This window comes from Ursus arctos, unplaced genomic scaffold (genome assembly GCF_023065955.2).
Source record: "Ursus arctos isolate Adak ecotype North America unplaced genomic scaffold, UrsArc2.0 scaffold_16, whole genome shotgun sequence".
NCBI classification, from domain to species: Eukaryota; Metazoa; Chordata; class Mammalia; order Carnivora; family Ursidae; genus Ursus; species Ursus arctos.
The window spans coordinates 21542066-21569921 of record NW_026622830.1 but is presented as its reverse complement, the minus strand read 5'-3'; the positions used below and the strand labels follow the sequence as shown (position 1 = coordinate 21569921).

Below are 27856 nucleotides of genomic sequence, written 5' to 3'. Positions count from 1 at the left end.
TCAGACACAGATGGAGCCATCTTCATTGCGCAGAAGAGGCTCGAAGGGGTAGAGTAGCTTGTCCAAGGTCACCCAGCCTGTGCTTGGGCGGATTCCCTGCCCAGTGTCAGTTTAGTTAGCGTGCTCTGGCAAATATACGGCCTGCATAGACGCTGCAGGGCTGTGTGCGGCTCCAGCAGGTGGCCTTTTTATGCTGTCACTCCCTTCAGCTGTCATTTCTCAGTGCTTTTGCCATCGTGTCTCCGCTGTACCTACTTAATCATTGTGCGTTTTGTTGGATGAAGGGGACTTGGAGTGTCCTGTGCCTTTGCCGAATAGTTAAGTATGTGCGGTTTGGGAGAACTCTTTTCTTCACTATTCAGGTGTCATTTTCCACTCATTTTTTTTCTCTTTTTTTAAAATTTATTTTAATCTTTATTTTTTTAAGTAAATCCTATGCCCAACATGAGGCTCAAACTCATGACCCCGAGATTGAGTCACACGCTCCACTGACTGAGTCAGCCAGGCACCCCTCATTTTTCTTTTTTTAATAAAATTTTTTCATTTTTTTCATTTTGAAATAATTTTGATCTTAAGTTGCAAAAAATGGTATGAAGAATTTCCATGTAAAGTAATGGAGTTTTTAGGTATTTTTTAATGTATGTTTTTAAACCTTTTTTTTTTTTTTTTAAGATTTTTCATTTATTTATTTTTGAGAGCAAGAGAGAAAGAGCAAGCATACAGAGGGAAAGGGAGAAGCAGACTCCCCGTGAGCAGAGAGCCCAACGCGGGGCTCAATCCCAGGACCCTGAGACCATGACCTGAACCGAAGCCAGAAGCTTAACCAACTGAGCCATGAGGCGCCCTGTGTTTTTAGGTTTTAAGGATGGAAAACTATACCTCATTTATCTGTTGCTTTGTGGAAATGGACTTAACCAAGCATTGTAGTATAAAGAATGGGCTTTAACTAGTTCCCCAAATGTTAATGTCTTATATAATTGTTATATAATTATCAGACCCAGGAATTTCACACTGATGCAATACTATTAACTAATCTATAGACTTTAATTCAAATTTTACTAGTTATCCTACTAATGTCCCTATTCTGATCTGGGATTCAACCTAGGGTCACATGTCCCTTTCTCCTCCTCTCATTTGTAGTATAGTTTCTTTCATGACCTCGACGCTTTTGAAGTACTCTCTGTTTAGCTTGTAGAATGTCCCTCACTTTGGGTTTTGAGTTTCCTCAAAATTAAATTCAGGCCATGCATTTTTTTGCAAGAATACTCCAAAAGTGGTGCTCTGTCCCTCTCAGTGCATCTTCTTAGGAGGCAAATGATGTTGATATGTCTCCTTGCTGGTGACACTAACCTTGATCACTTGATCAGGAGGTGTCTGCTAGGTTTCTCCACTATAAGGTTGCTGTTTTCTGCTTTGTAATTGAGTCTGCAAATAGCCTGATGATCTTGCCTGCAACTGTTATTAATAGGTTCACTGCCAAAAGGTGATTTTCTCGTCTTTCATTCTTCCTACATTTATTAATTAGAATTCTGCTGTAAGAAAAAGCTTATCCCTCTCCCAACCCTGTCTTCATTTATTTATTTATTCAATTATTTATAACACTTTGGGCTCATGGAAATTTATTTTACTCTGTAGGTTATGATCCTTTACTATCATCATTTATTTTGTTGCTCACATTATCACAGATTTGACCTTTAGAAAGCTCCTCAAGTTGGCTCCTATGACAGTCACTTTTTTTTTAATGACAGGACAAGGCAGCTGGAAAGTTTGACCTTTTCAAAAGTGGGGCATTACTTAATGTAGGTAGATTAAACTTGTATTTAAAGTTTGTCGGAAAGGAAGATATTTTCTGGAACTCTCATCTCTGCCTTTTCTCTACCTCATGTCTGACCTTTTTGGGCATGAGACATCCGATCCTAGTCCATTCACTAATACAAAATTTGGATAGAAACTATTGTAGTGTGCACCTTGAACCTTTAAAATCTAGATTCTTTAAATTTTAGCTTCCCTCATTAAGGGTCCTTATTTGCAAAGGCAGACTTTTCTTTCTTTCATTCTTTCTTTTTAAAAAATTTTTATGCCTGAAACCTTTTCTTCCTTCTTCCTTTACAGTCTTATTAACAGCATACCCAGTTTAAGTGCCATACCCATAGGACACAGTTGTTCTTTTCTTTTTTTTTTTTAAAAGATTTTATTTATTTATTAGAGCATGAGCAGGGGGTGGTGGGGCAGAGGGAGACAGAAAAGCAGGCTCCCTGCTGAGCAAGGAGCCTGACATAGGGCTCAATCCTAGGACCCTGAGATCATGACCTGAGCTGAAGGCAGTGAGCCACCCAGGCGCCCCAGGACACAGTCGTTCTTAACCTCTTCTTTCTTTCCACCTCTGACTTCCAGTCAGTCACCAAGTCCTGTTGATTCCACCTTTCAGTGGCTTTTGCATGAGCCTTTTGTTCTTCAGTCCCTCTATTCCTACTTGGGTAGAGCCCTGTATTCTCTATCAGGACTGGTAACTATAGCTGACCCTTGTACAACGAGGGTTTGAACTGCACAGGTCCACTTACATGTGGTTATTTTTGACAAATACAGTACAGTACTGTAAATGTATTTTCTCTTTCTTATGGTTTTCTTTTTTGCTTGTAAGATTTTATTTACTTGACACAGAGGGAGAGAGTGAGCACACACAGGCAGAGAGAGAGGGAGAAGCAGGTTCCCTGCTGAGCAGGGAACCCGATGTAGGGCTCGATCCCAGGACCCTGGGATCATGACCTGAGCCGAAGGCAGACGCTTAACCGACTAAGCCACCCAGGCACCCCTCTTAGGGTTTTCTTAATGACATTTTCTTAGGTCTAGCTTTATTGTAAGAATATAGTATACGATATGTGTAACATACAGGATAAGTGTTTATCAGCTATGTTATCAGTAAGGCTTCTGGTCAACAGTAGGCTATTAGTAGTTAAGGTTTGGGGGAGTCCAAAGTTATACATGGATTATCAGCTGCACTGGGTGAGAGTTGGCACTCCCCACACCCCATTGTTCAAGGGTCAACTGTAGTTCCATTGTCTTCAGTTTCTGCCCTTTCCATTTAATTTTCCCTAAGTGCTGCTAGAATGATAAAATCACATTGTTCCCCAGGTTAAACATTTCTTTGGTTCCCTATTACCTGTGAGTGAGGTCTACACTCTTGAGAATGGCTTAGGAGGTCACATGCTTCCGTGGGGGTTCGTCCCTGTCCCCGGAGTGCTAGCTGCTCTTGACCGTATACTGGCCCTCAGATACGCTTTATGTGCACATGTCTTTGAATCTCAACCCTTGCTTCCCACCATAAGAAAGGCTCTTCCCCTCCCTTGCTCATACGCTCAACTGCTCATCCTGGAAGGTCTAGTTCAGGTGCTGCTCCTTCATCTGTGCTCCCATAGAACTTTATTTTTATTTTATTTTTTTTGTATGGACTATTTCAAATATACAGAAAAGAACAGAAAATAATTTAAAGAATCCTTGTGTACCTATCAGTCATTCATCTCCTTCTCACTCTAACATTTTGATATATTTGTTCTACCCCCACACACACCTTTTTTGGTAAGATATTTCTATATTTCTGCAGCACATGTACATATTTTTAAACAATAGAATGCATTGATTTGCGTCTTCTCAAAATTTGTACATTATGTTATATGCATCCTTTTCAATTTGCTTGTTCTCATTCGGTATTAATTTTATGACAGCCCCATTTATGCCTGTAGAACCAGAACTGTATGCATCCTATGGATAATTGTCATGAAATTGTCTTCTTTTTATGAATGAATCAGATTTTTTATTAATTTGTTTTTCTGTTGGACATTCAGATTTCCACTATTACAAACAATGAGGCTATGAACTAAGGTCTTAGCACGTTTCCTTGTGCACATTTTGTTTGTTTATCTAGAGGGAAGTTGTGGGATCGTAGGTTGCACTTAGCTCCCAGCTTTATTAGGTATTGCCAAATTGCTCTTCTCCTCATATTCTTGCTAACATTTTCCCCTTAAGATATATTTGAGAGAGAGAGAGAGAGAGAGACAGTATGAGTGGGGGGAGGGGCAGAGAAAGAGAATCTCAAGCAGAGGCCCTGCTGAGCGTGGAGCCCCACAGGGGACTCGATCTCATGACCCTGGGATCATGACCTGAGCTGAAGGCAGACGCTTTACCGACTGAGCCACCTCGGCATCTCTTCTCCTCATATTCTTTTTTTTTTTTTTTTTTTTTTTTAAAGATTTTATTTATTTATTTGACAGAGATAGAGACAGCCAGCGAGAGAGGGAACACAAGCAGGGGGAGTGGGAGAGGAAGAAGCAGGCTCATAGCGGAGGAGCCTGATGTGGGGCTCGATCCCATAACGCCGGGATCATGCCCTGAGCGTGAAGGCAGACGCTTAACCGCTGTGCCACCCAGGCGCCCCCTCCTCATATTCTTACCAATATTTGGTATTACAAATTTTTGATAATTTGATGGGTATGAAATGGTGTCTTTTTTTTTTCTTTTCAAGTTTTATTTTTTTAATAACGTCTACTCCCAGTGTGGGGCTCAAACTCATGACCCTGAGATCAAGAGTCCCATGTTCCACCAACTGAGCTAGCTGGGCGCTCCAAAATGGTGCCTTGTTTCAAAGTTTTTCCCTGGTTACTAGTGAGATTGAGCTTTTTTTTCTTGTGTTTATTGGCCTTTTAGCTTTCGGTTTTTTTGTGAATTGTTGTCTGTCTTTTGTCTGTTTTTCTTTTGCTTTGTTAGTCTTTTTATTGTTGAATTTTAGGAACTGTTTATGTTCTGGAAACTAACCTGTAGTTAGTATAAGCATCAGCTATCTTCTCCCAGTGTTGCTTTATGGCATCGTTTGATGCACAAAAGTTATTTTCAGTGAAGCCTAATTTAAAAGTGTTTTTGCCTAGATTGTTTGTGCTTTTTGTTTCTTTAAAAAGTCCTATGCTGCGGCACGCCTGGGTGGCTCAGTTGGTTAGGTGTCTGCCTTCGGCCCGGGTCATGATCCCAGGTCCTGGGATCGAGTTTCGCATCAGGCTTCCTGCTGAGTAGGGAGCCTGCTTCTCGCTCTCCCTCTGTCCCTCCCCTCACTCGTTCTCTCTCTCCCTCTCAAATAAATAAATAAAATCTTAAAAAAAAAAAAAAAGTCCTATCCTGCTCCAAGGTGGTAATCTCCAATATTTTCTTCTAACAATTTTTAAGTTTTTTTTTCCCTTTATATTTCGGGCTTCAATGTATTTAAAGTTTTTTTTTGTTGCTATAGTATTTTATATCCTGTCCATAATTGTTCTTATTGTATTGTATTACCATTGTTTGCTTATAATGTATTGCTTTTTCATTGGACTGGGAACTCCCTGTGAGTGGAGACCAAACCTTATTTTTTCAGTGCTTGGTCTCCATCTCAGGCCACTTTAGAAGAAAAGGATAGAATCTGTATACCTCTTATTCCTTTTTTTGTTATTTGTCTTTTTATGTCATTGAGTTTTAAGAGTTCTTTTTTTTTTTTTTTCAATATTTTATTTATTTATTACAGAGTGAGAGAGGGCACTCAAGCAGAGGGAGAGGGAGAAGCAGGCTTCCTGCTGAGCAGGGAGGCCGATGCAGGGCTTGATCCCAGGACCCAAGGTCACCACCTGAACCGAGGGCAGTCGCTTAACCAACTGAGTCACCCAGGCGCCCCGAGTTTTAAGAGTTCTTAATATATTCTGGATACAAGTCTCTTATCAGATACATGATTTGCATATATTTTTTCACAGTCTGTAGTTTGTCTTTTCCCTTTGTTGATGTTGGTTTTTGAAGCACAATAGGTTTTAATTTTGATGAAGTTCAGTTTCTTTATTTTTCTTTCATTGCTTCTGCTTTTAAGCGCCATATCTAAGAAATCATTGCCTAATCCAAAGTTATGAAGATTTACTCCTCTTATAGCTTTAGTTCTAACATTTAGGTTTCTGATTCATTTTGAGTTAGTTTTTGTATGTAGTGTGAGGGAGGGGTCCAATTTCCTACATGCATGTGGAAATCCAGTTGTTGCGGGGCGCCTGGGTGGCGCAGCGGTTAAGCGTCTGCCTTCGGCTCAGGGCGTGATCCTGGATCCCTGGGATCGAGCCCCACATCAGGCTCCTCCGCTATGAGCCTGCTTCTTCCTCTCCCACTCCCCCTGCTTGTGTTCCCTCTCTCGCTGGCTGTCTCTATCTCTGTCAAATAAATAAATAAAATCTTTAAAAAAAAAAAAAAAAAAAGGAAATCCAGTTGTTGCATACGGAAATCCCAGCACCTTTTGTGGAAGACCATTCTTTCCCTGTTGAATTGTCTTGGCATCAAAAATCAGTTGACCATAAAGGCAAGGGTTAATTTCTAGGGTTGCAGTTGTATTCCATTAATCTGTATTTTTATCCTTATACCAATGCTATGCCGTCTTGGTTACTGTAACAGCTTGGCTTTTTGTAACTTCAAATCTGGTGTTTGTCCAAGTGTTTCTGTGATTGTTGGAAAAATTATCGAAGTGCAAAATAGCAGAAATGGCTAATAACTATTATTCATGCAATGGTTATAAGCCCCACCTGAGGCCATTGCTGTCCTTTCCTTCTTGGTGGTGAAGTAAGCATTACAGAATCTCTCCTTCTTCATTATGTTGCTTTATTCGTGTGTGTGTGTGTGTGTGTGTGTGTGTGTGTGTGTATTTTGACCTCTGTCACATATGCAACTTTACTTTGTAATTTCAGTAATAGTCACACTTAGAGCCTCAGAGCGGGTCAGCAGGTCCTGTTTACTCTCCTGAGAGATGCTTGACATTGGTCAGAGTGCATTAACAGTGGTTTGGTGTGGAAGGCCTGTAATAGCACTCATTGACATTGGACTTGCTGTCAGGGGAAACATGGGTTTTCGAAGCTGTCATTAGCATTAATTGCCTCTAATGCACCATCATTTTTGACAGTAATGAGCTAAACAGGGGGGTTATTACTCTCAGCAGAAAGACTGCATTTCCTGGTGTTAAAACATTTTTTTGAGGTGTATGTGGTATGCAGCACAGGCAAAGAAAGGACTAGTATGATTCAGTGTAAAGCAGGCTTAGCTGCATTTAAAGTGGCTAAACAAGTCCCTTTCCTATTATAAAAACTAATCCTGAAGTGTTAGTGTGAAAGAAGAAGCAGCTAACTCACAGGGATCCTACTCTGAATTCTTTACAACATGGCTTTGAAAAAAGTTACAATAATTTTTATTTCTCAATTTCCTTTAAAAGGGTAGCATAAAAACGCTTTTCTTTTCAGTGTTTCCAGAGACCCATTTGTAGTAAGATTTTAGGAGCAGAAGGACTTGTTTTAAACTGTTCCCTATTCAAGAACAGCCCTACAGTGTTTCTCTGCAACAAAGAAACCTTTAACTTAGGGAGCCTTTTAGAATTAGGGCTGAGAGCAAACCCAAAATGACTTGAGTTCACTGCAATTTGCCCCTTTGTCATCCATGGTCTGTATTGTCTGGGAATGCTTATGATGTCTTTAGAACAGACACACAGTTGAATCTTGATTAGCAGACCTTAGCGACCATGTTATTGTTGAAAGTTTATAGTTAGGATTTTAAGTAAAAACCCAGAAAGTGGATGACTTTTCTGTTGTTACAATGAGGATACATTGCAGAGCCTTACACAGATCTTTAAACATCTGTCTGTATATACCCGTCTACAGAAAGGAAGAGTATTATTTTTAAAATCATATTTATTGGGTGGTGCTTTTTAATACAAGTGTTTATAAAGAACAAAGTATATGGCACACAGTCTCATTGCTCAGATAATCCCTATTTTTTCGAAAAAGGAGTGAAATATGCATGTAGTTTAAAAAATGTCAAAGTGCAAAAAGGTATATAATGAAATGTATGAGGCTTATCTCATCCCTTCAATCCAGCTCCTCCCCTCAGAGGAATCCATTTCTAACTGTGTACATTTTAAGAAGGATGCATGTATATTAATGAATGTATGCATATCCTTTCTTGTTTACACAAAAGGGATTATTCTATAAACAGCTGTATTCTTTGCTCTTGTCACAAAGTAGAGGCTCCCAGCTTTCCCCTTGGGCGTCTTTTCAACTTGATGGCCTCCCCCCTCTGCCACTCCCCTGCCATAATTCACCCAGTTGCCTAGATTCCATGACAGACAGTGCTGTTAAATATAATTCTGTCATTGGATGGCTGTGTGTTCAGAAGTAGGTGAGAATGCCTCTGTATCTGTCCCTAGACATCTCCCTTGTCTTTTTAAATTATTCCATGGTAATTCATACTGTAGTCATGTAACTAGTCTCCTGTCCATGGACATTTAGGTGGGACAGTGATTTTAAGATCACATTTACAAATGAGTGAGCCATTAAGAGAATGAGTCAAAGAAGTGAAGAAGGAATTATCTGGTTAATGTTGATGGAGCTTGCCGAGCAGTTAGCTGTGAAGGCAGATTGTTTCAGTAGCATGGAATGTTGCTAAACTCCTACCTCTGCCCAAACTGAAGGACCACTGAGCCTTCCTGCTACAAATTTCCCACTCCCTGACCAAGGGCTAACCGCAGGCCGACGTAGGTCGCAGTTCCTTCTCCTGTGCTTTTGTAGCACTTGGAACACCCCGCCGCTAAAGCAGCAGCCCGGTTTGTTAAAATTTAGCTTTGCCCTTTGGGACGAGAAGTGCATCCTGCCATCTGTATATACCCCCTGCACCTGGGTGCTCCAGATCCTCTAGGGGGGTGTAGGGAAAGTGATCTTGGTGGGGTGTCTTGCTAAACATCAGTAGCCTAATCACAGCTCTTTGGCTGCTGCTTTGCTTGAATCTTCCACTCTAGTTTTTCTTCAGATGGTGCCAGTGCCTCTCCACACTGGGTTTCGTATAGCAGAGTTTGCTCTGGTTCTGAGCCCCCTATGAGTTGTGAAGCTGTTTGCTCAGCACAGAGCCCAAAGAGCCGAAGGAGAGGCCGCCAGCTCTTTCCTTGGGGATTTATTCAACTGCAAGGCCGTCTGTTTCCCTTCCCTACCACCATGATTCACCCAGTTGCCTAGACTCAGTGACAGGCAGTGCTGCTGAATATAATTCTGCCAATAGGTGGCTGTATATTCAAAAGTAGGAGGTAATAATATCCTAACAAACTCTGGTAATAAATCTTTTACATTTCCGTTTTGTTGTTGTTTTTTAAGTAAAACAGAACACCCCTATTCAGTCTGACATAATTGAGGCCATTGTCACAAAATAGTTATTATGAGATGGGAGAGAAGGCTATTAAATTACTTGATAGCTATCTTTATGCCTTTTTAATTCGTCTTCTTTGCGCTTGATTTGAGGCTGTCACACCTTGATAGTGCATTTTAGCAAAATGCCAAAGCCGTCCTTCAGTTATTTGCCCAGCCTTCTATCTCTATTCCTCGATCCTGACTTAGACTATAAACCAGTGGATTTGGCAAGGATTTCCTTAAGCATTGCATTCAAGCTTATCAAATATTTGGAAGTCTTATGGCTATGTTTGCATAGCCTTGGGTTTTTATTATTTGCACATTAAAACTTAGATTTTAGAGAAAAAATTTCCCATGAATGGTCTTTCAGAATGTTTTCTGCCTCTTGGAATTTTACATTTATTTTAATCTAGTTTTTTAAAAGTTCTTGTTTATTGTGTTGGCTAGCTCCTCTTTGTGAAAATACTTACAAGGCACGCATAGAATTCAAACACTAGGGGCGCCTGGGTAGCGCAGTCGTTAAGCGTCTGCCTTGGGCTCAGGGTGTGATCCCGGCGTTCTGGGATCGAGCCCCACATCGGGCTCCTCCGCTATGGGCCTGCTTCTTCCTCTCCCACTCCCCCTGCTTGTGTTCTCTCTCTCGCTGGCTGTATCTCTGTCAAGTAAATAAATAAAATCTTTAAAAAAAAAAAAAAGAATTCAAACACTAAGAGTCAAGATGGACTCCAGGTTTGTGCTTCTATCAAACTCCAGGTCTCAGTAGCTTAGAACAGCAGAAGTTTCGGGGCATCTGGGTGGTTCAGTTGATACGCGTCTGCCTTCAGCTCAGGTCATGATCCCAGGGTTCTGAGATCGACCCCCGCTTTGGGCTCCCTGCTTTGTGGGGAGACTGCTTCTCCCTCTCACACTCCCCTGCTTGTGTTCCTTCTCTTGCTGTCTCTCTGTCAAATAAAGAAATAAAATCTTCAAAAAAAAAAAAAAAAGAACAGCAGAAGTTTCTTTTTTGTCCATGCTAAGTATCTTAGTGTGTCTGCTGGAGACTCAGCTTCGTGCTGTCCTTGCTCCAGGACCCAGGCTGAAGGAGCAAACCTCTCTCTGCACATTGTCTATATCCATGTCAGAGGAAAGGAGAAAATCACACACTGACTCTTAAAGCTTCCATTGAGGGGTCTCACATTTCGTTGGCCAGAAGCAAGTCACATGGCCACACCTGACTCTAGGGGGTCAGGGAATTACAACTCTACCACGTGCTCAGAAGTACCTGGTGAATGGTGCAAATGACGGCCATGGCGTCTTAGGTCTCTATGGGCAGACCTACAGTACTGCTTGGCATAGAGAGTTAAGTGTCGCTGGAAGCTGGATAGCAAGGTGCCTAAGAGCATGGGCACTGAGTCTGAGTGCCTGAGCTTGAATATCGGCACTGTGGCTTACTAGCCAGCTAAACCCGAGCGAGTGGCTTTATCTTCTTAATCTTTAATTTCCTCATCTGAAATAGCAGTACCTTAGAGAGTTGTGAGGATTAAATGAAATCATTCTTAAAAAGTCCATGTCTTTCACGTAGCAAACAGTAGCCATCCTTAGAATTGAGTACTTGTTGATTTGAATTATTTGAAGGTTAATGCTCTCAGGTTTTCCCCCTTATTTATTTTAAAGGGCATATGAAAAAAAATCTATTTTTTTTCCCTCTTTTAGTATATACCATCCAACCAAAGCCAAAGAAGGGAAGGAAGGATAAGAATCAAGGAGTTGCTTTTAAGCCTTGTTGATAGGAGAGGTGGAAATCCACCTGGCGGAGTTAGCTTTACTAAAATCATTGAAGACTCCCATCCTAGGATCATCTTTGTGAGGAAAATTTGAATATGCCTGTTAATTCCTGGTGATTTTCTTATATGTCTCTAGCTCCGAGTCAAGATCTCCACTGAAGTTGGCATCACAAATGTTGATCTCTCCACTGTGGACAAGGATCAGAGCATTGCACCCAAAACCACCCGGTAGGTGGGGTGCCTTCTCCGCCCAGGGGGAGCCCAGGCTTGTGCTGAGAGGAGCACGCCCAGGCACTGAGCCCCTGTGGATGCTGTTTCTGTGTCAGCAGCGACCCAGCTTGCACCCTCAATTAAAGAGGCTCCAGTTTTGCTGGCATGGTGCCAAGCAGCATCCTGGCAGATTTGGGGGTTGTCTGTACAGGTGGTCCATCCGCAATGGAATAGAACATCGGAGTCCAAGTCACCTATGCTACCAAGCACATTGTTTAGTTCAGATGGCATTTTTTAAAAAAGAAAAGACTTTGTCAACGAAGGAAGCAGTGTGTTTATATTTTGGTATAATCTCTTTATCTTCATAGTCCTGAATCTGCTTTTAGTGGCCTCATGACAACTCTCTTTGGCCCACAGTGGGTCTGAAATTGGTTGGAGGCTTCAGGTCCTTACAGTTGAGATGGCAGATACCTAGTACTGGGGCTGTGAATTCCTTTCTCAAGTTTGTGGAAGGCATCACTAATCAGTCATAGCATTTGCTCCTGCTGAACTTGGAATCTTTTTTAACACAAACTTCTAGGTAACCATTGGCAGTTGATCAGAGGGGGCCAGAACACTGTATGAAGCCTGTTTGTCAGCCCTCTCCCAGATCCTTGTTTTTGGGGGACCCATCTAGACCCCTGGTTTACTTCGGACCCCAGCTTTACTCAACTAGGTGGCTATGGCTCTAGAAAAGGAAAGTGAACCCTCAAGGCCATTATGAAGACCAGAGATGTTAGCCAGAGCCTAGAAGCTAAGCATTCACTCCTTTTAAGTCCTATGAAAGGGGCCGGGCTTCCTTCCTGTGGCTTATTTTCAGGGACATTGGAGATGAGAGCACTGTTGAGAATTCACTGAAGTAATGTCTGTGAGGGTGCTTTGCAAAGTTTAATCCTCTGTAAGGATGAAGAGTTGGTGTTACTCATAAGTAAATATAAAGCCTAAGTGTAAAATATAGCCAGGTGTGAGCTCTATAACCGTTTGGCTTGTTTTTCCCCCTGGCCATCTTACCTTGCCATCCCCAAGAGATAGCTGTGAAAAGAACGGCTTTTTCATCAAGTCTGCCTTTTGAGAAAATGACTCTTTAAAACCCATTTTCAGGCAGGAAAATACATTGAAACCGTGTCCAGGAAAAAAATACAGCATAAAAAAAAAAGAAAAAGGGATAAGTGCCCTTCTTTGCTTTGTGTCTCCTACCCCCTTATCTCCCAGCCTCACTCACACAGAACTGCCGGCATCAGTGCCATGATGATTTCTCCTGGCTGTCTTGCCCACCCAGCTCTCCGCTGCCCTGGTGTGCGTGCGCCCCACTGGTGCCTGACGTGGTGGCACTGACATCCTTAGGTCCTTGAAGTGAAAGCCTGGAGTGTCTATACACAGCATTTCCCCAGACCCCGAGGAGAGTTTATACTGTGCTTTTCTCATCCTGGCTCTCTCAGTGCGGTTTGCCCTCTGGCCACAGACAACTGCTCTCCTTGTGTCCATCCACAGCGGGAAAGCGTACCAGTGGGAGAGGGAGGATTAGGCAATGAAGTGCAGTTTGTCTTCTTTATTCTGTTCTCAGAGATCTGCAGATCCTCTCTGAAGACTTGCCGTATACATGTGTCTTTCAGGGTGACCTACCCAGCGAAAGCCAAGGGCACATTCATCGCAGACAGCCACCAGAACTTCGCTTTGTTCTTCCAGCTGGTAGATGTGAACACCGGTGCTGAACTCACCCCTCACCAGGTCAGGAAAAATCCCAAGCTCCTCTCTTGGTCTGCAACATTAACATATGCCCGAGTTGTTGGTGTGGTGTATATCGAGTCCAGATTCCTGCATTCGGGTCTTCACTGCGGACCCTGATGGTCCATCACATTCTCCCACATGACGCTGTCCCCTCATGTACTGGGCGTAACCCTGAACATGGAAGACGGTTCTTTTTTAAAAGATCAGCTGGTATCGAGAAGATATATTTAAGGCAGATTAGCACTTAACTGAGGCTTTTTTTTTTTCCTGAGGAAAAAAAATAGATTAAAATAATTTTGAAAAAGGAAAACCTAGGCAGTAGGCCCCAAGCGTTCTGTTCTGACCACAGCAGAGTTTGTGGGAATCTGAAGCGTAGCCCTTTTTAACTTGTGCCTGCTTTGTATTATGAAAGCAACAGATTTCATTTTTGTTTTCCGTATATAAAATAATAATTATTATTTAAAAGGTTTTCAAATCATACCCTTTCCCCAGAGAATCTGATATGGCCCCTTGTCTTCTCAGATACCCACTTCTGTCATCCCCCCAGAATAACTACTCTCAGCCCTTCCCCATCCATGGCAGTATTATAAACGGAAATTCAGGTAAATACTTCGCTGAAAGACGGGAAAGAGCATGGGACTTGGTGGCCTTGGTTTAGGTGCTTTCTAGGGATACTTGAGCAAGAGCTAGCAGATTCGAATTCATGCCGAGAGATGGCTTCAGAGTAGGTGACTGAAGTGAGTGGATTTACTTGGAAACCTTTTCACTTTCTGTTTCTTGTAGCTACACATGTGCCCAGGCCCCAGAGTGGCTGCCCCCAGGACCACCACCCTGGCACTTCCCTGCTCCTCTCTTCTCCACCCTCAGCTCCCGAGAGCTCAGTCAGGGCACTTAGCCGTGGCTCACTGACGCAAAGCACTTCAGCCTGAAAAAAGCATTTCCCAACTCCTTTTCAGAATGATGCTTGCCAGCGAAACAGCATAAGGGAAGAAAGAATGTGAAGAGAAGAAATGACGAGACTAAATTGGTGGGATTAGGGCTAGGACAGAGAGAGCTAGTGAGGAAGTGTGACTTTAACTGAATACTTGTCTCACCCAAGATTCTACTTTGGAACCATGGCCTAGAGACCTCCCAGGTAGAGCTGGTATTTTGCAGGTGAGCCTGGCTGCCTCCTGCCCTTGGCTTTGGCGGGAGGAAGATCAGGCATCCGGGCTCCTAAATCCCATTCTTGGCCAAGACTGCCGTAGTCAGGATGCTTCACATCTCTGGGCCCTTTCCCTCAATACTCTGATGGTCGTTCTTTGTTGCCCAGGTGTAAGAGTAACAAATGAGATTTTCATTTTCCCCCCGTGGACCCAGTGCTGCATTGTGTGACCACAGCCACTCATTTAATCGTCATGCGTTATGATCTGTTAAATGGAACCAATCTACCTGTCTTGTTCCATTCTTTATTTTGGAACACCCGAGAGAAAAGCTCTGCGTGGATGTTAAATTTTGCTGTAATTCTGATATGCAGAAGCCCTACTTTCCCGTGCCACTGGCGGGATAAGGTGATTAGACTTGTACCGTCGCACTGACGAGCATCTCAGCTACTGTTTGTTGACTAGCTAGTATTAGCGTTATACCAGGCCTGGCACTAAATGCTTTGCCTTCGTCATTGTGAATCTTGACACAGATACACCAGCATCTTTCTCTCGTAAGGGTGAAGAGCTCAGGGCCCGAGGAGGTTAGGTAACATGCTCGCCTATTAAGTCGTGGAACCAAATCAGCCTGTCTTCAGAGCCTGGGCTCTCTCTGTGACGCCGGGCTGCTCTGCTCAGTTAGAACTCTGTCTGGCTATCAATCCCCAAGCCTCTTCCACTAAATCTTTAGCTGGAGGCACTAGGAAATTGAAAATGGGCCTCTTACAGTTCCACCTCATTTCCCTTCTTTTCACCCTCTGGTGAAGAAGTTAATTGGGCAGCAAAGTGGCCAAAAGGCTAGCAGGAAGAAGAAATTGCAGCCGCAGCAAAGAGCTTAAATCATCCACAAACTGGGCATTCAGCCTCCAAGTAGTTGAGAATTGGCTGGACCCCTAAGTTAAATTTCTTATACTAATCAAAAGTGAGCTCTGCTCTCTGAGCTGGTAACGAGAGTGGGACGGCCACTCCGTCCTCTTGCTTGCGCAGGTCTGGCAGGTCCCAGAGCTCCCACTGTGACCAAAGAGCCAACAGTCTGTTGCCTTGTTGATTCAGTGTTGGGCACAGAAGGAGTTTTGAAATGATCAGATCAAAGATTGTAGTACTGTTCCATCCAGACATTTGTCCGACTCCATAACCAGAAGACTGGCCAGGAAGTGGTGTTTGTTGCTGAGCCGGACAGCAAGAACGTGTACAAGTTTGAACTGGATACTTCCGAGAGAAAGATCGAATTTGACTCTGCGTCCGGCACCTACACTCTCTATCTGATCATCGGAGATGCCACTTTGAAGAACCCAATCCTTTGGAATGTGGTATGTGCCCAAATGCGCCTTGACCTAGGCAAGAGTGGCTGTGCCACCGACAGGGACAGCTCTTTTTCCCCTAGCCTCGCCTGTGCAGGGCAATAAATAGGCCTGGGGAGGTGAGGGGCTGTGTGCTGTCTTCCACTAGGAATCTTAGGAATATGTACGTGGCCCGGCACCTAGCGCGTGCTTGATAAGTAGTGACAGAGTGAGTGAATGGAGCCAAAATTTGCTCTCGTGGGTCCTAGCGAATTTTTAGAAAAGTTACCCTTGAAGGAGGTTTTCATTTTATAGCAAAATGCTATGGGGGAATCCATAGATGTAAGAGATGAAGGCCCTGGTCTTTGAGATATGGTACAGCCTCAGGGTGGGGTGGGAGAGGGTAAGAGTTGAATTTTAATAACAATTCAGGATGACTTGGGATAGTGAGTTGTAGAATATGCAAGATGCTCATAAACTATTAACCAGCATTTGCCTGCTGTGTTATAGTTTACATAGTGCTTCTCACCTACATATCTCACCTTTGATCGGTGCGATGAGAGACGAACTTTAAGACCACATTCGAGCTAGGGGTTGAAGAATTGCAGGGTTTATCAGAATAGTATCTGGGGGCTGTGGAATGATCGTTGGGGAACAGCCTGCAGAAGGTGCTTTCGGGGAGACCCGAGTGGGTCCATTTTGCTGGAGTACCCGAGTCTGGTCAAGAGCAGGAGGCATTTGGAAAGGTAGCAGAGGCCAAACTGCAGGCCTCGAATGGTGGTCACACCCTTTGCAAGACGAAGGGGCAGGTGCATTTCTTTGCGTTGTAGTCAAAGCTTTTTTTCTTCTCCTGGACTTTGGGTTGTTTTTTGTTACAAGAGCACATTTATTTTTTTTTTTTTCCTGTGACTAAATCACACTTCCCAGGGACACCAAGCAGTTTCTGATTGCAACTGTAACAGCCTGAATACCAGCTGGGATTTTTGTATTAAGCTGCTCTGTGGGGCTCACCAGACCAGTAGAAAATTGGAACTCTTGCTCTAAAAAGCATTTTTAACAAATAGTTGTTTTGTTCTTGAAATTTTTACTGCCCCAATTTGTCAGCTAATGGATCAGAAGTGATTGGACTGCTTGGAGCTATTTTCAGTTATGGTCCTGGATGTGAGTGAGCGAATGCTACTCTGCTGACGAGTTTCAGCCCCTTCTCTGCACTGCGCCTTTAAAAACCACCCTTATTTTTTTAGGCTGACGTGGTCATCAAGTTCCCTGAAGAAGATGCTCCTTCGACTGTCCTGTCCAAGAACCTTTTCACCCCCAAACAGGAAATTCAGGTATAAGAAGCCTGAGGGCTCCTGCCCTAAACAAGGAGGGGAAACGTGAAACGGGCAGTAAACGCCTGGGCTGCGGCTCTGGCTTCTTTTCTGTAGCCTGTTCATACGATATTTTGTAGTGTGGGCTTCGCCACCCTGTGAATTAGGACAAATATCATTCGCGTCCAAGAGCTTGAAAAAACAGGCTCAGAGCCCAGTGTCCAGCTCCCCGAAAGTAGATAGTTGGTCACAAAAATCAGAGGCTGTTTTCCCTAAGCATCCAGAAGATTCAGCCTTAAGCTAGCTGCTTGAGAGCTACAGCACGGGTGGGTTTGGCTTTCTTCCTCTCTGCTCCTGCAGAAATCAGGGTTGTTGGGCCTTCTAGGTGGAAAACTCACTTGGGCAGGAGGACGGGGCTTTCCTCCCCCGCGATCCTCTCTCCAGAGATTGACCTGCCATGCACACAGTTAGCAATCTCTGCCCAGCTCACAGGACTGTTGTGAGGATCAAAATAGGTGACCAGAAAAGAAAGGAAAGGCTTTGAACAGTTTCTAAAACATTTTACAAAATAAGCATAAAACAAAAGAAACTTAGTAATCTTTAAACAGTTTGAGCCACTGGTTAAGGAGACGGAGGTGGACGCACTCAGTGGACTGTTTTGTAGTCATGAGAAATGATCATACTGTAGTAACATGGAAACTGTTCATACCACACACGAGTTAATGTTGAAATGTTTCAGGAAGGCTACTTACTCCTTTGTCACTAATAAAAAAAAAAAAAAAAGGACAAGGGCCCAAAGGGTGTCATAGTAGAATTCTTTTTTGAAATCCTCCTAATGTTGATACAGCATTGTTTAAGACTAAAACTTAGCAGTGAGATTGCAGAAGGTACGACCGTGATGATGAAGGGTGCTGACTGAGTTGTAGGGTGGCGGAGGCGGCAACACATGCCATAGACAGTGTTAGAGATCCCTTAATGGCAGCGGCAGCAAAGAGGAGCTGAGGCGAAAATTTGGGAACAGGACTCCCAGGTGGGGCTGCCTCATCATGGAGCTGGGTTGGCTGGACATTGACAAGGAAAGACAGACACGTGTTTATGCATTGGAAGAAAGTCTGAAAAAAAGTTAAATTTGCACGTGTTTGAGCTTACAAAGCATAGTCAGGTGCCCTATTACGTTTGGTCCTTACAGCCTCCTTACAAGCCTAATAGGATGGTCATCGCCCTCCAACCCCTAACTTTCCAGCTAGAAATTGAGGCAACGAGTTGGTAAATAAGGATGGTTATCACCCTCCCACTCCCCCACCCCCCCCGCCCCCTCCACCGCAGCTTTCTAGAAATTGAGGCAAAGAGTTGGTAAAGCAACTTGCCCCTTTACTTGAGCCCAGATAGAAGTCTCTGGACTCCCAGTCCATCATTGCTTTTGCTGGGTGGCCCTATCTAGATGAGCTTCCCAAAGATCTTCATGGAGAGTTTCTCAGAAAAAAATAAATACCAGAACAATGCTTGCCCAGCTTTCTGGTTTAATTCCAGAAATCAGGCAGAACAAGGAAGGGAGAATGTTTATTTAGGGCTTCCTTAGAGCCATGGGCTGGATTCAGAAGGGGTGAGTTATGGTTGAACCATCCACAGTGAGGCTCTTTTACATTGTAAAGGAGAGTGAGCTTACCCCCAGTTAGCTAACTTAAGTGGGACAGCAGCATATGATGGTGCCGCCCTAGGAACCCAGAAGCATTATGAAATCCAGAGTCTGGCCTCGGATATCTGTTACCTAAACTATCCATATACCTAGGCACCCTCTTGTTGTTTTTTGGGGGGGTTTTTTAGATTATTTATTTGAGAGAAAGATTACGAGTGCGGGGAAGGGCAGAGGGACAAGCAGACTTCCCACTGAGTGGGGAACTGAACACAGGGCTTGATCCCAGGACCCTGAGATCATGACCTAAACTGAAGTCAAATGCTTAACCGACTGAGCCACACCCCCCCCCCCCCCCAGCTGCCATCACCCTCTTTGACACTAGGCAAATGCCATGGGATGGGTTGTATTTTCTAACCTCTAAATGGCAATGAGTCTTTGAGGGAAAAAGAAGGTTGACCAAGTAGTGTAAGCTGGCACTGCTGTTTTTGGAAGAAGACCTCTGGGATTAGAAGCCAGCATTGAGAAGAGGCAAAAGGCCAAGTGTCCACTCATTGCCATGAGGGTTTGGCCTCTGGGAAGCATGTCTTCTTGAATGTCACTGGCATTTTGGTCCCTGGTATACACGGCAGCCCCTGCTGGAAAGGGCACATTCTTAAACATTCTTGGTATGTCTTCTTTCGGCAGCATCTGTTCCGAGAGCCTGAGAAGAGGCCTCCCACGGTGGTGTCCAATACATTCACCGCCCTGGTCCTCTCGCCCTTGCTCCTGCTCTTTGCTCTGGTGAGTAGCTGTAATTAGCATGGGCAGCGTGTGTCTGGCGCCAGACTCAGCAGATGGAGCTGTTCTAAAGGAGGCTTTGTGCTCTGGTGCTCTGGCCTCAGCACAGTTCCAAAGGGGTCCAGCAGCTGTGACCCGAACCGATGGTCAAAAAATTTTAGAATAACTAAAATTCCCCACTATGGGGGAACAGCCAGATAAACTATCCAGTAACGAGGGGCATGAGAAAGTACCTAAGAGCCACCAAAAATGACCAAAGTACATGGACTGGGATGCTCTGTAGGAGGGTTCAGACGAGGTCAGGTGTGAAAAAAGCAAGGCCCAATGCTGATAGCTACCTAAAAACAGGGTACAGAGGGTGTGCATTTCAGCATTTGGAGCCTGAAACTGTAAACAACCCAAAGTCCTCATAAAAGCTAGTGTTAGATAAATTATGGTACATCATATAATGGGATAATATGCAGGTTTATTAAAAGAATGGATAGATTTATATGCCGATACGACATGATTGCGGTGATGTCTTACCGAGTGAAGCAGCTCAGGGGTAGCATAGTGTGTGTCTGTGATCCTCTTTGTGTAAAAACCTTAAAAAGGCCTTGTCTGTTAGTGTCGGCCACCTCCGACACTATAAAAGGAGTATACTCACCTTGTAGGAAGTATAAAGGAAGGAAATTTTTATACTTTAATGTACTGTTTGAATTTTCTTTTTATCAATTTTTTTCTTTGTCTCTCTTTTAAAATTATGAGGTGCATATCCTCAAAGGTCAGAGAATTTTGAGAACTGCATGGAAAACTCATTAGCTCTTATTTTTGGGAGGTTAGTTGCCTGTGTTCCTAATTCATTCATTGATTTCAGTAAAGGAATTATTGGTCAGTCTAAATCTGGAAGGCACGGCACGATCTTTCAGCAAACCAGCGTTGGGTAGGCACACCTGTTCTCATATTTGAGTGATCAGAATTCCAAAAGACACAGAACCCGGAGCAAGAGCGTGCACCCTGCCGGCTGCCAGGGGGTTATCTTACCTGTACTTAGAGGAATTAGGCTGAGTGCCAGGGACTTTATCATAAATGCGGTCTCTGACCTTTCGGCTTTGTGGTCTCACCTGCTTTAAAATAGAAGAGTTTGCTGTCATTAAAGAGGATGTTCAGGTTTGAGTTACCCAGGCACATTTGAAAGCAGGTGTCAGAATGCCTATCTAAAGAGGAAAGGGAACAATTTTTTCCTGAGGACTTATAATAGGGTGGTTGTCACTTGGAAAAATTTCCTGTCCTTCAAGTATGCATGAACTTTTAAGCCCTTGGGGCTGTTCATTGGATTAGCATTGACGTGGCATGTGTTGCCTTCCCTTTCAAGTTCTAATGTCTTTTTAATTTATTTCTCCGCATCGTTCAGTGGATCCGGATTGGTGCCAATGTCTCCAACTTCACTTTTGCTCCAAGCACGATCATCTTTCACCTGGGACATGCTGGTAAGCACCCCAGGCTGCTAATTCCATTCAACCTCCTCTGACATTTTGCCTGCCCACGCGAAAGCCCTGTTAAGTAGACCCACAGCCTATTAACTATAATGACTTAATAGCATAACATTTCCCTCTTCCTCCTGGCCTTTTAGGACAGTTAATATGATGATAAACCTGTTTGGTCCATCAGCTTAGAACAGCTGTCATTATATTGGGTTTCATTGCGCTAGGCTGCTGTTGGCTGGCCATTTACCCCTACTTAATAGCCCTGTTCATTTCCAGAGATTACTCACTCATCGTATCTTTACATTGGGCCATCTTCCTGGATGAAGAGCATTAATGCAGTTTCCAAAGGTTATCTTTCCCCACCGTATCGATCTTCACGTTTGCTGGCGGCTGTGTCTGGACAGTAATAGAAAACAGTTTCTTCTACAATTGGACACACTGTTCTGCATTGTCCTCTTGAGAACTCCGTACCAAAACATAACAAGACAGTAAATTCACAAATCAGCTAAGCATTTCAGAGACGTTTGACCCTGTTGGATCTGTGGTGCCTTGCATTTCACTGAGACTTCAGTATTCTTTTTTTTTTTTTTTAAGATTTTATTTATTTACCAGAGAGAGAGAGCGCGCGCACACACATGTACAGGGGCAGAGCGAGAGGGAGAAGCGGACTCTCCTGTTGAGCAGGGAGCCCGACATGGGGCTGGATCCCAGGACCCTGGGCTTGATCCTAGGACCCTGGGATCATGACCTGAGCCAAAGGCAGACACTTAACCGACTGAGCTGCCCAGGCGCCCCGAGGCTACAATACTCTTTTCTGATTTCGTTGACTTTCAGGAGTAACCCTCTGTGTGTGCATAGTGTGCGGAGTCTGTGGGGCTGCACAGATGAATCACTTGAAATTCTAGGCAAATGTGTGTCTGTGTTTTTCTGGGGAAAGAGGGAAGTCCATAACTTTGATCAGATACTCACAGTGGTCCATGACCTCAGAAATGGTTAAGAACCCCTACTGTAGTTCATCCGTCATCCTTCTGGGCAAAATTGACAGGATGACCTTTCTCCCCAGCCCAGTTACTGGATTTGAGTGATAGCCCTCCCAAGTCAGGCTGAGAACAAAACCTGAATATCAGTTTGTTTAGAGCCGTGACTTTTCTTACCCGAGTGCTTTTTGGGCATATTCCCTCATTCGATTTTCATCACAGCCCTGATGGGGGTGCCCAGTGCAGGAATTATGATCCCTGTTTGACAAGTGAGAGAATGTCAGCTCAGAGAAATGGAAGTGGCTGGGGAGGGCAGAGTCCGGACCAGAACCAAGGGCTCCCAGTGCCCAGACCTTTTTACTAACCCTTCCTCCCCAGTGCTCCTTGTGCCTTCTTAGTCACACTGACAAAATACCCTTAATCATTTTTTGTAATGGAAAGGAAATTATTCATTTGTTTAATCCTACATGCTTTTGTTCAGAATTTGAAAAGTAAAATGAATCCTGAATATAAAAGGACAGTCATGTTTTAAAAAAAAACAACAACAACAAAACAAAAAATTAAAACCTACAATAAAACAGCTGTGAGCTGGAACATGGAACAAGATAGTTAAAGTAGCTGAGGTGCTGAGGTCTGATTTTTACCTCTGGATTTTTTGGTAGTCAAGGTAAGTATATTGAGTTATTCGTTTTCTGGCATCGGATAAAAGGAATAAAACCAGCTGGTCTAGAAATAGGGACTTCTTCAGAATCCAGCAGTTACTGTTCCTAACTGTCCTCTGCCCCAGGCCATTGTCACTGCTTCATTTAATTGGCTGTCATGACATCTGTTCCTGCAGCGATGCTGGGGCTCATGTATGTCTATTGGACTCAGCTCAACATGTTCCAGACCCTGAAGTACCTGGCCATCTTGGGCAGTGTGACGTTTCTGGCTGGCAATCGGATGCTGGCCCAGCAGGCAATCAAGAGGTAAGGCTGGGGATGGGCCAGGGACTCAGAGTGGGATTAGGAATATCTCCGTCAGCTCTCCTCACCCAGCTCTTTGAACAAGGGTTTGTGGCAGAATGATTTGGATCCTTGGGGGCAAGTGTGACACCTTAATCCAGCCTTCTAAGTCAGAAAAGGTCCTTGGTGATCAGCTTTAAGTGTATTAAAACCACAGTGATTTATGCCCTGACACATTAGAATAAGAGAAGAAAATAATTTCTTTATGAAGATTAAAATGGATTAGAACACATGTAACAGAAGATTGTTGGTAACGTGCTGGCTGGTATAAAAATGTTCTCTACTGCCACAGAGAATCCTACACTGCCCTCCTCCCAGGCCTCAGAGAGTTACTCCTCTGTAACCCCTAACAGACTCACGGGGCTTTTCCTCCTCAGTGTGAGGTCCATGCTCTTCCCACCCTCTCCCCCGCCCCCAGACTGCTGCAGGTTTTAAGAGACCCCCCAACAGGGAGCCCTGCTCCGTAGCCTCTACGGCGTCCCTGACAACCAGACAACCTTAGGTTTGCACAAATGGTCCGATTTAACTCGGCGGCGGCAGCTTGCTGGCAGCTTGACTTTCGAACCTGGATGAGAGGCAAATTTAAATGTCACATAGGTGTTTCTCATTGATTTGACTTTATGAGAACTTGGGTGATTTCAGCCGCGTAAAGGTCAATACGAAAAGGTCAGAGTTGCTTTCACCTTTGGAAGTTAACAGTTTCAGATGTGCCCTGCTTTCTCCTCTCCGAGACATATGCTGTAAGAATTGAACTCAGTAGTGTGCCGTCCAGCACGGCTGCCGGTTCAGTTGGTCAGATCAGAGAGGCTGTCTCAGAGACCCTTAGTAGGCGGGAGAGCCACGTGTCTCAGCCCTGCTCGAGTCTCCATCGTGAGCTTTCTGAGTGCCTCGCCTTGGAGACTGGTCTCAACACGCTCCCGCACTTCCCTTTAGTAATCCACGGTCCGCCAGAGCTGCTCTGAGCACCGGCCGCAGCAGCTGCTTCGTTTCTCTGCCCCTCCAGCAGCCTTCACTTGGCAGCTCTGCACTGCATCTGAGAAAGAGCCAGGGATTCAGCTGTTTTTTCTAAGCAGAGCCCTGTTCCCTGGCAGCAGCTAGTCCAGGCCCCAGGGAGCCAAAAGTGTGGAGTTCTCTCTTTTCTGGAAGTTTCCCACACAAGATGAATGAAATCAAGGGGGAGGTGAGATAGATTTAGATCCTGCTTAGCAGGAGTTCCTCATCTGAAATCCTAAAATTGTGTACATTTTCTGAAGAGAGAGATCATGGTTCTCATCTCTTCCCCAGCACACATACACATGCGCGTATACACACACACACACACACACACACACACCCCTCCCTTATACAGAAAGTTAAAGCCCACTCTTCTGTTGCTGTCGTTGTGAGTCCTAGAACAAACTCTGCCACTGGGGAGATCATTGACCCTAACGGAAGCTCTGGTTGGGTGTTTGCCATTTCTTTTCTCAAGCTTATTTCTCTTCCCACTGTCCTTTCTTGATTCTCAAACCTCTTTCCTTTGGCAGGATCGCTGCAGAGCAGAGCAGTAGATTGGCAAAATATAGGACACTACGGTAAAGATGAAGGGTGGACTCATCCCAGAAGCAGGGCCCCTTTCCCATCTTGCCCACCTTGTGCATGTCAGTCGTTTATCTGATTTTCAACCCACTTGTTCCTCCCCACCTTCCCTAAGCCAAAGCTGAATTCTGGGGCCATTTTTCAACTTGCTGGACCAGGTTATGACTGGACCAGGGCAAAAATCAGAGCTCCCTGAGTTAGCCCAGCTGATGGGGTAACTTTGACCTGGCTTTGACTACATCAGACTCCATCCTCCCTTAGGTCTGTGGGGCACTTTATAGACAGCAGCCCCTTTCTCTATGTTTATAGGAGAGCGGAGTTGAGGATAAGACAGATGCCACCTTGGACTTCTTGAGTGGGGACCCCATTCAGAACGTCTAAATTCATGAAATGATGGTCCCATGGCAAATCCTGGCACACCTTGTCACTGTTTCTAGGCCTTTTTGTAACACTAATCTTTGGTTGGGCCAAGCAGTGTGGTTTGGCGAGACTCAGTTATGAAGGACTGTTGGCCATAGCTCAAAGCCAGCATCAGAACCCTGGTTCCTGAAACTCAGGGTATAGTTCAGGGCTGCTCCCTGTGTGGCTAAAACACCAAGTGGAAGATCACCCATGCTCTAGGGGTTAGTCCTGGGGTGCGGATGGAAGTGGAGGCAAGGTCAAGGGAGGGAAGGAGAGTGAGTGTCTGCTTCATTGATCAGCTCCTCTAGACTAGGGATCAGCAAAAGTTTTCTGGAAAGATAGTATTTTAGGCTTTGCAGACCAGACGGCCTCTGTCGTAGCTGCTCAGCTCTACCACTGCTGTTTGAAAGTAGCCGTAGACGGTACACAAATGAGTGTGGCTGTGTTCCAATAAAACTTTATTTTTTTAAGATTTTTTTTTTAAAGATTTTATTTTATTTATGTGACAGAGAGACAGCCAGCGAGAGAGGGAACACAGCAGGGGGAGTGGGAGAGGAAGAAGCAGGCTCATAGCGGAGGAGCCTGATGTGGGACTCGATCCCGGAACGCCGGGATCACGCCCTGAGCCGAAGGCAGACGCTTAACCGCTGTGCCACCCAGGCGCCCCTATTTTTTTAAAGATTTTATTTATTTGAGAGAGAGAGCTCACGCACAAACTGGGAGAGGGGCAGAAGGGGAGGGAGAGGGACGAGCAGACTCCACGATGAGTGAGGAGCCCGAAGCGGGGCTCTGTCTCAGTCCCACGACCCTGAGATCGTGACCTGAGCCGAAACCAAGAGTCAGACGCTTAACTGACTGAGACACCCAGTTAAAACTTCAATTTACAAGAACAGGTGGTGGGCTAGATTTGGCCCTTAGGGCATCGTTTGTGGACACTTATACTAGGCCAACGAGGAGAAGGGGGAGGTATTTGAGTTTTCATTTATGTTACCTGATCCCTTGCCTTGGAAATGTCTTTCCCTACAAAACAAGGGAGCCATCTAATTGTTAATCCTCTGCAAATCAGAGAGATCAACGAAAGCGTAGAATGTAGAGCCTTTTCACTGATGTGTGAGCACAAGCTGACACATCTAACCCTCAACCCAGAAAGACTACATTTGTCTTGGTTTTGTTTTTTCAGGTTTAATTGAGGTATAATTTATATCTGGTAAAATTTACCCTTTTTGTGTACAAATCTGTAAATCTTGACAAAGTTACTCAGTCATGTAAATACCACCTCAGTCAAGACACAGACTATTTCCACACTCGAGAAAGCTCCTGTGTGGTCCCTTGTCCCTATCCCCATTCCCTGACATACCCAATGGGTTTTGTCCTGAATTAGAGTTGCTCTGGGATTTCACTTTCAGAGTAGTCCTTTCTGCTAAATATTGAGCTCTTTAATTCTTTAACTCTGGATTGATTTTTTTTTCTTGCTATTTAGATAGTCAGCCCTCATGCTGCTGCTACCCCCAAATCACACTGCTTGAGAGAAAGGAAAGATGCTTGATCATGTGGACGTTTGGGACTTCCAGAGGTTGGGACCTAGTATTTTAAAGGAAAGTCTCTGGTAGCTAAATGCTTTCCATCCGAGGACAGACACTGATTTGATGAGGCTCAATAGAGGCTATAACTTAGCCAAGATGGTGGCTTGTGAGCCACTACCCTTTCAGCTCTTCTTCCTTCATACGCATGCTGTCCTCTCTGCACGGACATTTCAGAGTGTACCCGGGAACCTCTGGATGTTGGCAGGGAATTAGGGGCACTCCCTTCAGCCCTCAGGATTAGTTCTGTGCCTGTGTCCCCTGGAACTACTGATAATTGGCTTAGAGGCTGCCATCCTGTAAGCCCGCGTCACCATCACATCAGCCCTCACCACCGGGTATAACTGCCCGCTCGGGACGGCGTGTGTGTCAGTGCTCTGCTTGCTGGAGCTGCCAAAACACTTATTTGCTGCCTCACCCTCCTGGTTGCTCAGTGGCCGTCTGGATTGTCATTTCCGTTCCTGTGTTTCCCCATCAGTTCTTCGAGTCTAGGGAAGGACAGCCATGGGGAAAGAAGGAATAGAGACTGAAAGGTTTTTCTCCCCTCTTAAAATTTTTCTGTGAGCTGAATCCCATTTTTGAGACTCATTCTTAGGTTTAGACGCTGAGACTGACCATTGGCAGGAACGTGACAGGAGTCCTGCCTGGCAGGAGTGTGGTGCAGGTTTCTGTTCTGAATGGCCAGAATGTCGTCTTCGAAGCTCCCTGAGGGCACCGGGCTGCTTGTCAGACCTGGAGTCTGGGAGATTGAAGACGAACATTTTTCAAGCTTTCCTTTTTCTTCCCCTAGTTGAAATTTACACTGTCTTTTTGGCCTTGCGCTGTGAGAGGTGTGCCTGGAATTCCCTCATCTCAGAGGTCCATATGCCACTTTCTTAGTTGTCAGGTTTGTGTCATTGTCTTCTATTTACGTTGTTATCAGCTGTAGTCAGAACTAGCTGTCTCGCAACCTCTTGTGAAATGAGATGGGGCATAAATAAATAATTAATAGATAAATGATATTCCTATATAAGTGGGATCTTACCAATGGCAGAGGACCTTGGTCCCTCTGTCGTCACCAGTTAGGAACTGTAACAGTGAATTGAAACCTTCAGTAATTCCATGTTTGTCCCCATTTCCTTTCAGAACAGCACACTAGTGCCAGAAGAAGGAAGGAAGTTCTGAAAGTCGAAATGAGTATCAAGAAAAGGAGTCAAGAACAATTCACAGTTTGTAAAGAGGAATGAAGAAATTTTATTTAAACAGAAAAAAGTCAAAATTGTGGTTATACTTTTGCTTGTTGTTTTTCTATTTCCCCCAGCACAGAGTGGATACCTGTGAGCCCCGATACTCCGTTTCTTTGGCATGGTGCCCTAGCCAGATGCTGTGAATATTCCTAACTTAGCCGCCAGATGTTGCATTTGAAAAGTTGAAATTTGTAATTAATCTGTTTTGGAATAAAGAGAATAACAGGAACAGAGACCTGACTGAGAGTTTGTTCTAGGGTTTTGGGGCTGGCGGGATCCCCAGGGCACATAACAGGAGGACTTAGTTGGGAAGTACTGTTGACATGGTGGCCATGGTCTTTCTCCAGGCCTTTTTCCATTGATCTTTTTGACTCTTGCCTAACAGGACTGAGATCTGCCTGGAAAATCGAGCATCCTTTCTTCTCCAGCAGTGGGCACCATCTGTCTGCAAAGGAGCCCTGTTGGTCTCTGAAGGCCTCTCTGCTTTTGCCTTGAG

General features: G+C 44.4%; 1 protein-coding gene across 2 annotated transcripts in view; it reads left to right on the top strand.

The window, feature by feature from the left end:
• RPN2 (ribophorin II) overlaps positions 1–27591 on the top strand; it is a 54473-nt gene extending 26882 nt beyond the window's left edge. The window contains exons 10-18 of one of the 2 annotated variants that reach the window (XM_026503463.4): positions 11106–11197; positions 12832–12946; positions 15243–15437; positions 16652–16738; positions 19038–19133; positions 20524–20599; positions 22412–22541; positions 24101–24148; positions 27260–27591. In XM_026503463.4, coding sequence (XP_026359248.1) covers positions 11106–11197; positions 12832–12946; positions 15243–15437; positions 16652–16738; positions 19038–19133; positions 20524–20599; positions 22412–22541; positions 24101–24148; positions 27260–27272 — 852 coding nt within the window. In that variant the 3' untranslated portion in view covers positions 27273–27591. The remainder of the gene's footprint in view (positions 1–11105; positions 11198–12831; positions 12947–15242; positions 15438–16651; positions 16739–19037; positions 19134–20523; positions 20600–22411; positions 22542–24100; positions 24149–27259) is intronic. The other variant, XM_026503465.4, reaches the window with a different exon arrangement.
• The last annotated feature ends 265 nt before the right edge of the window (positions 27592–27856 follow it).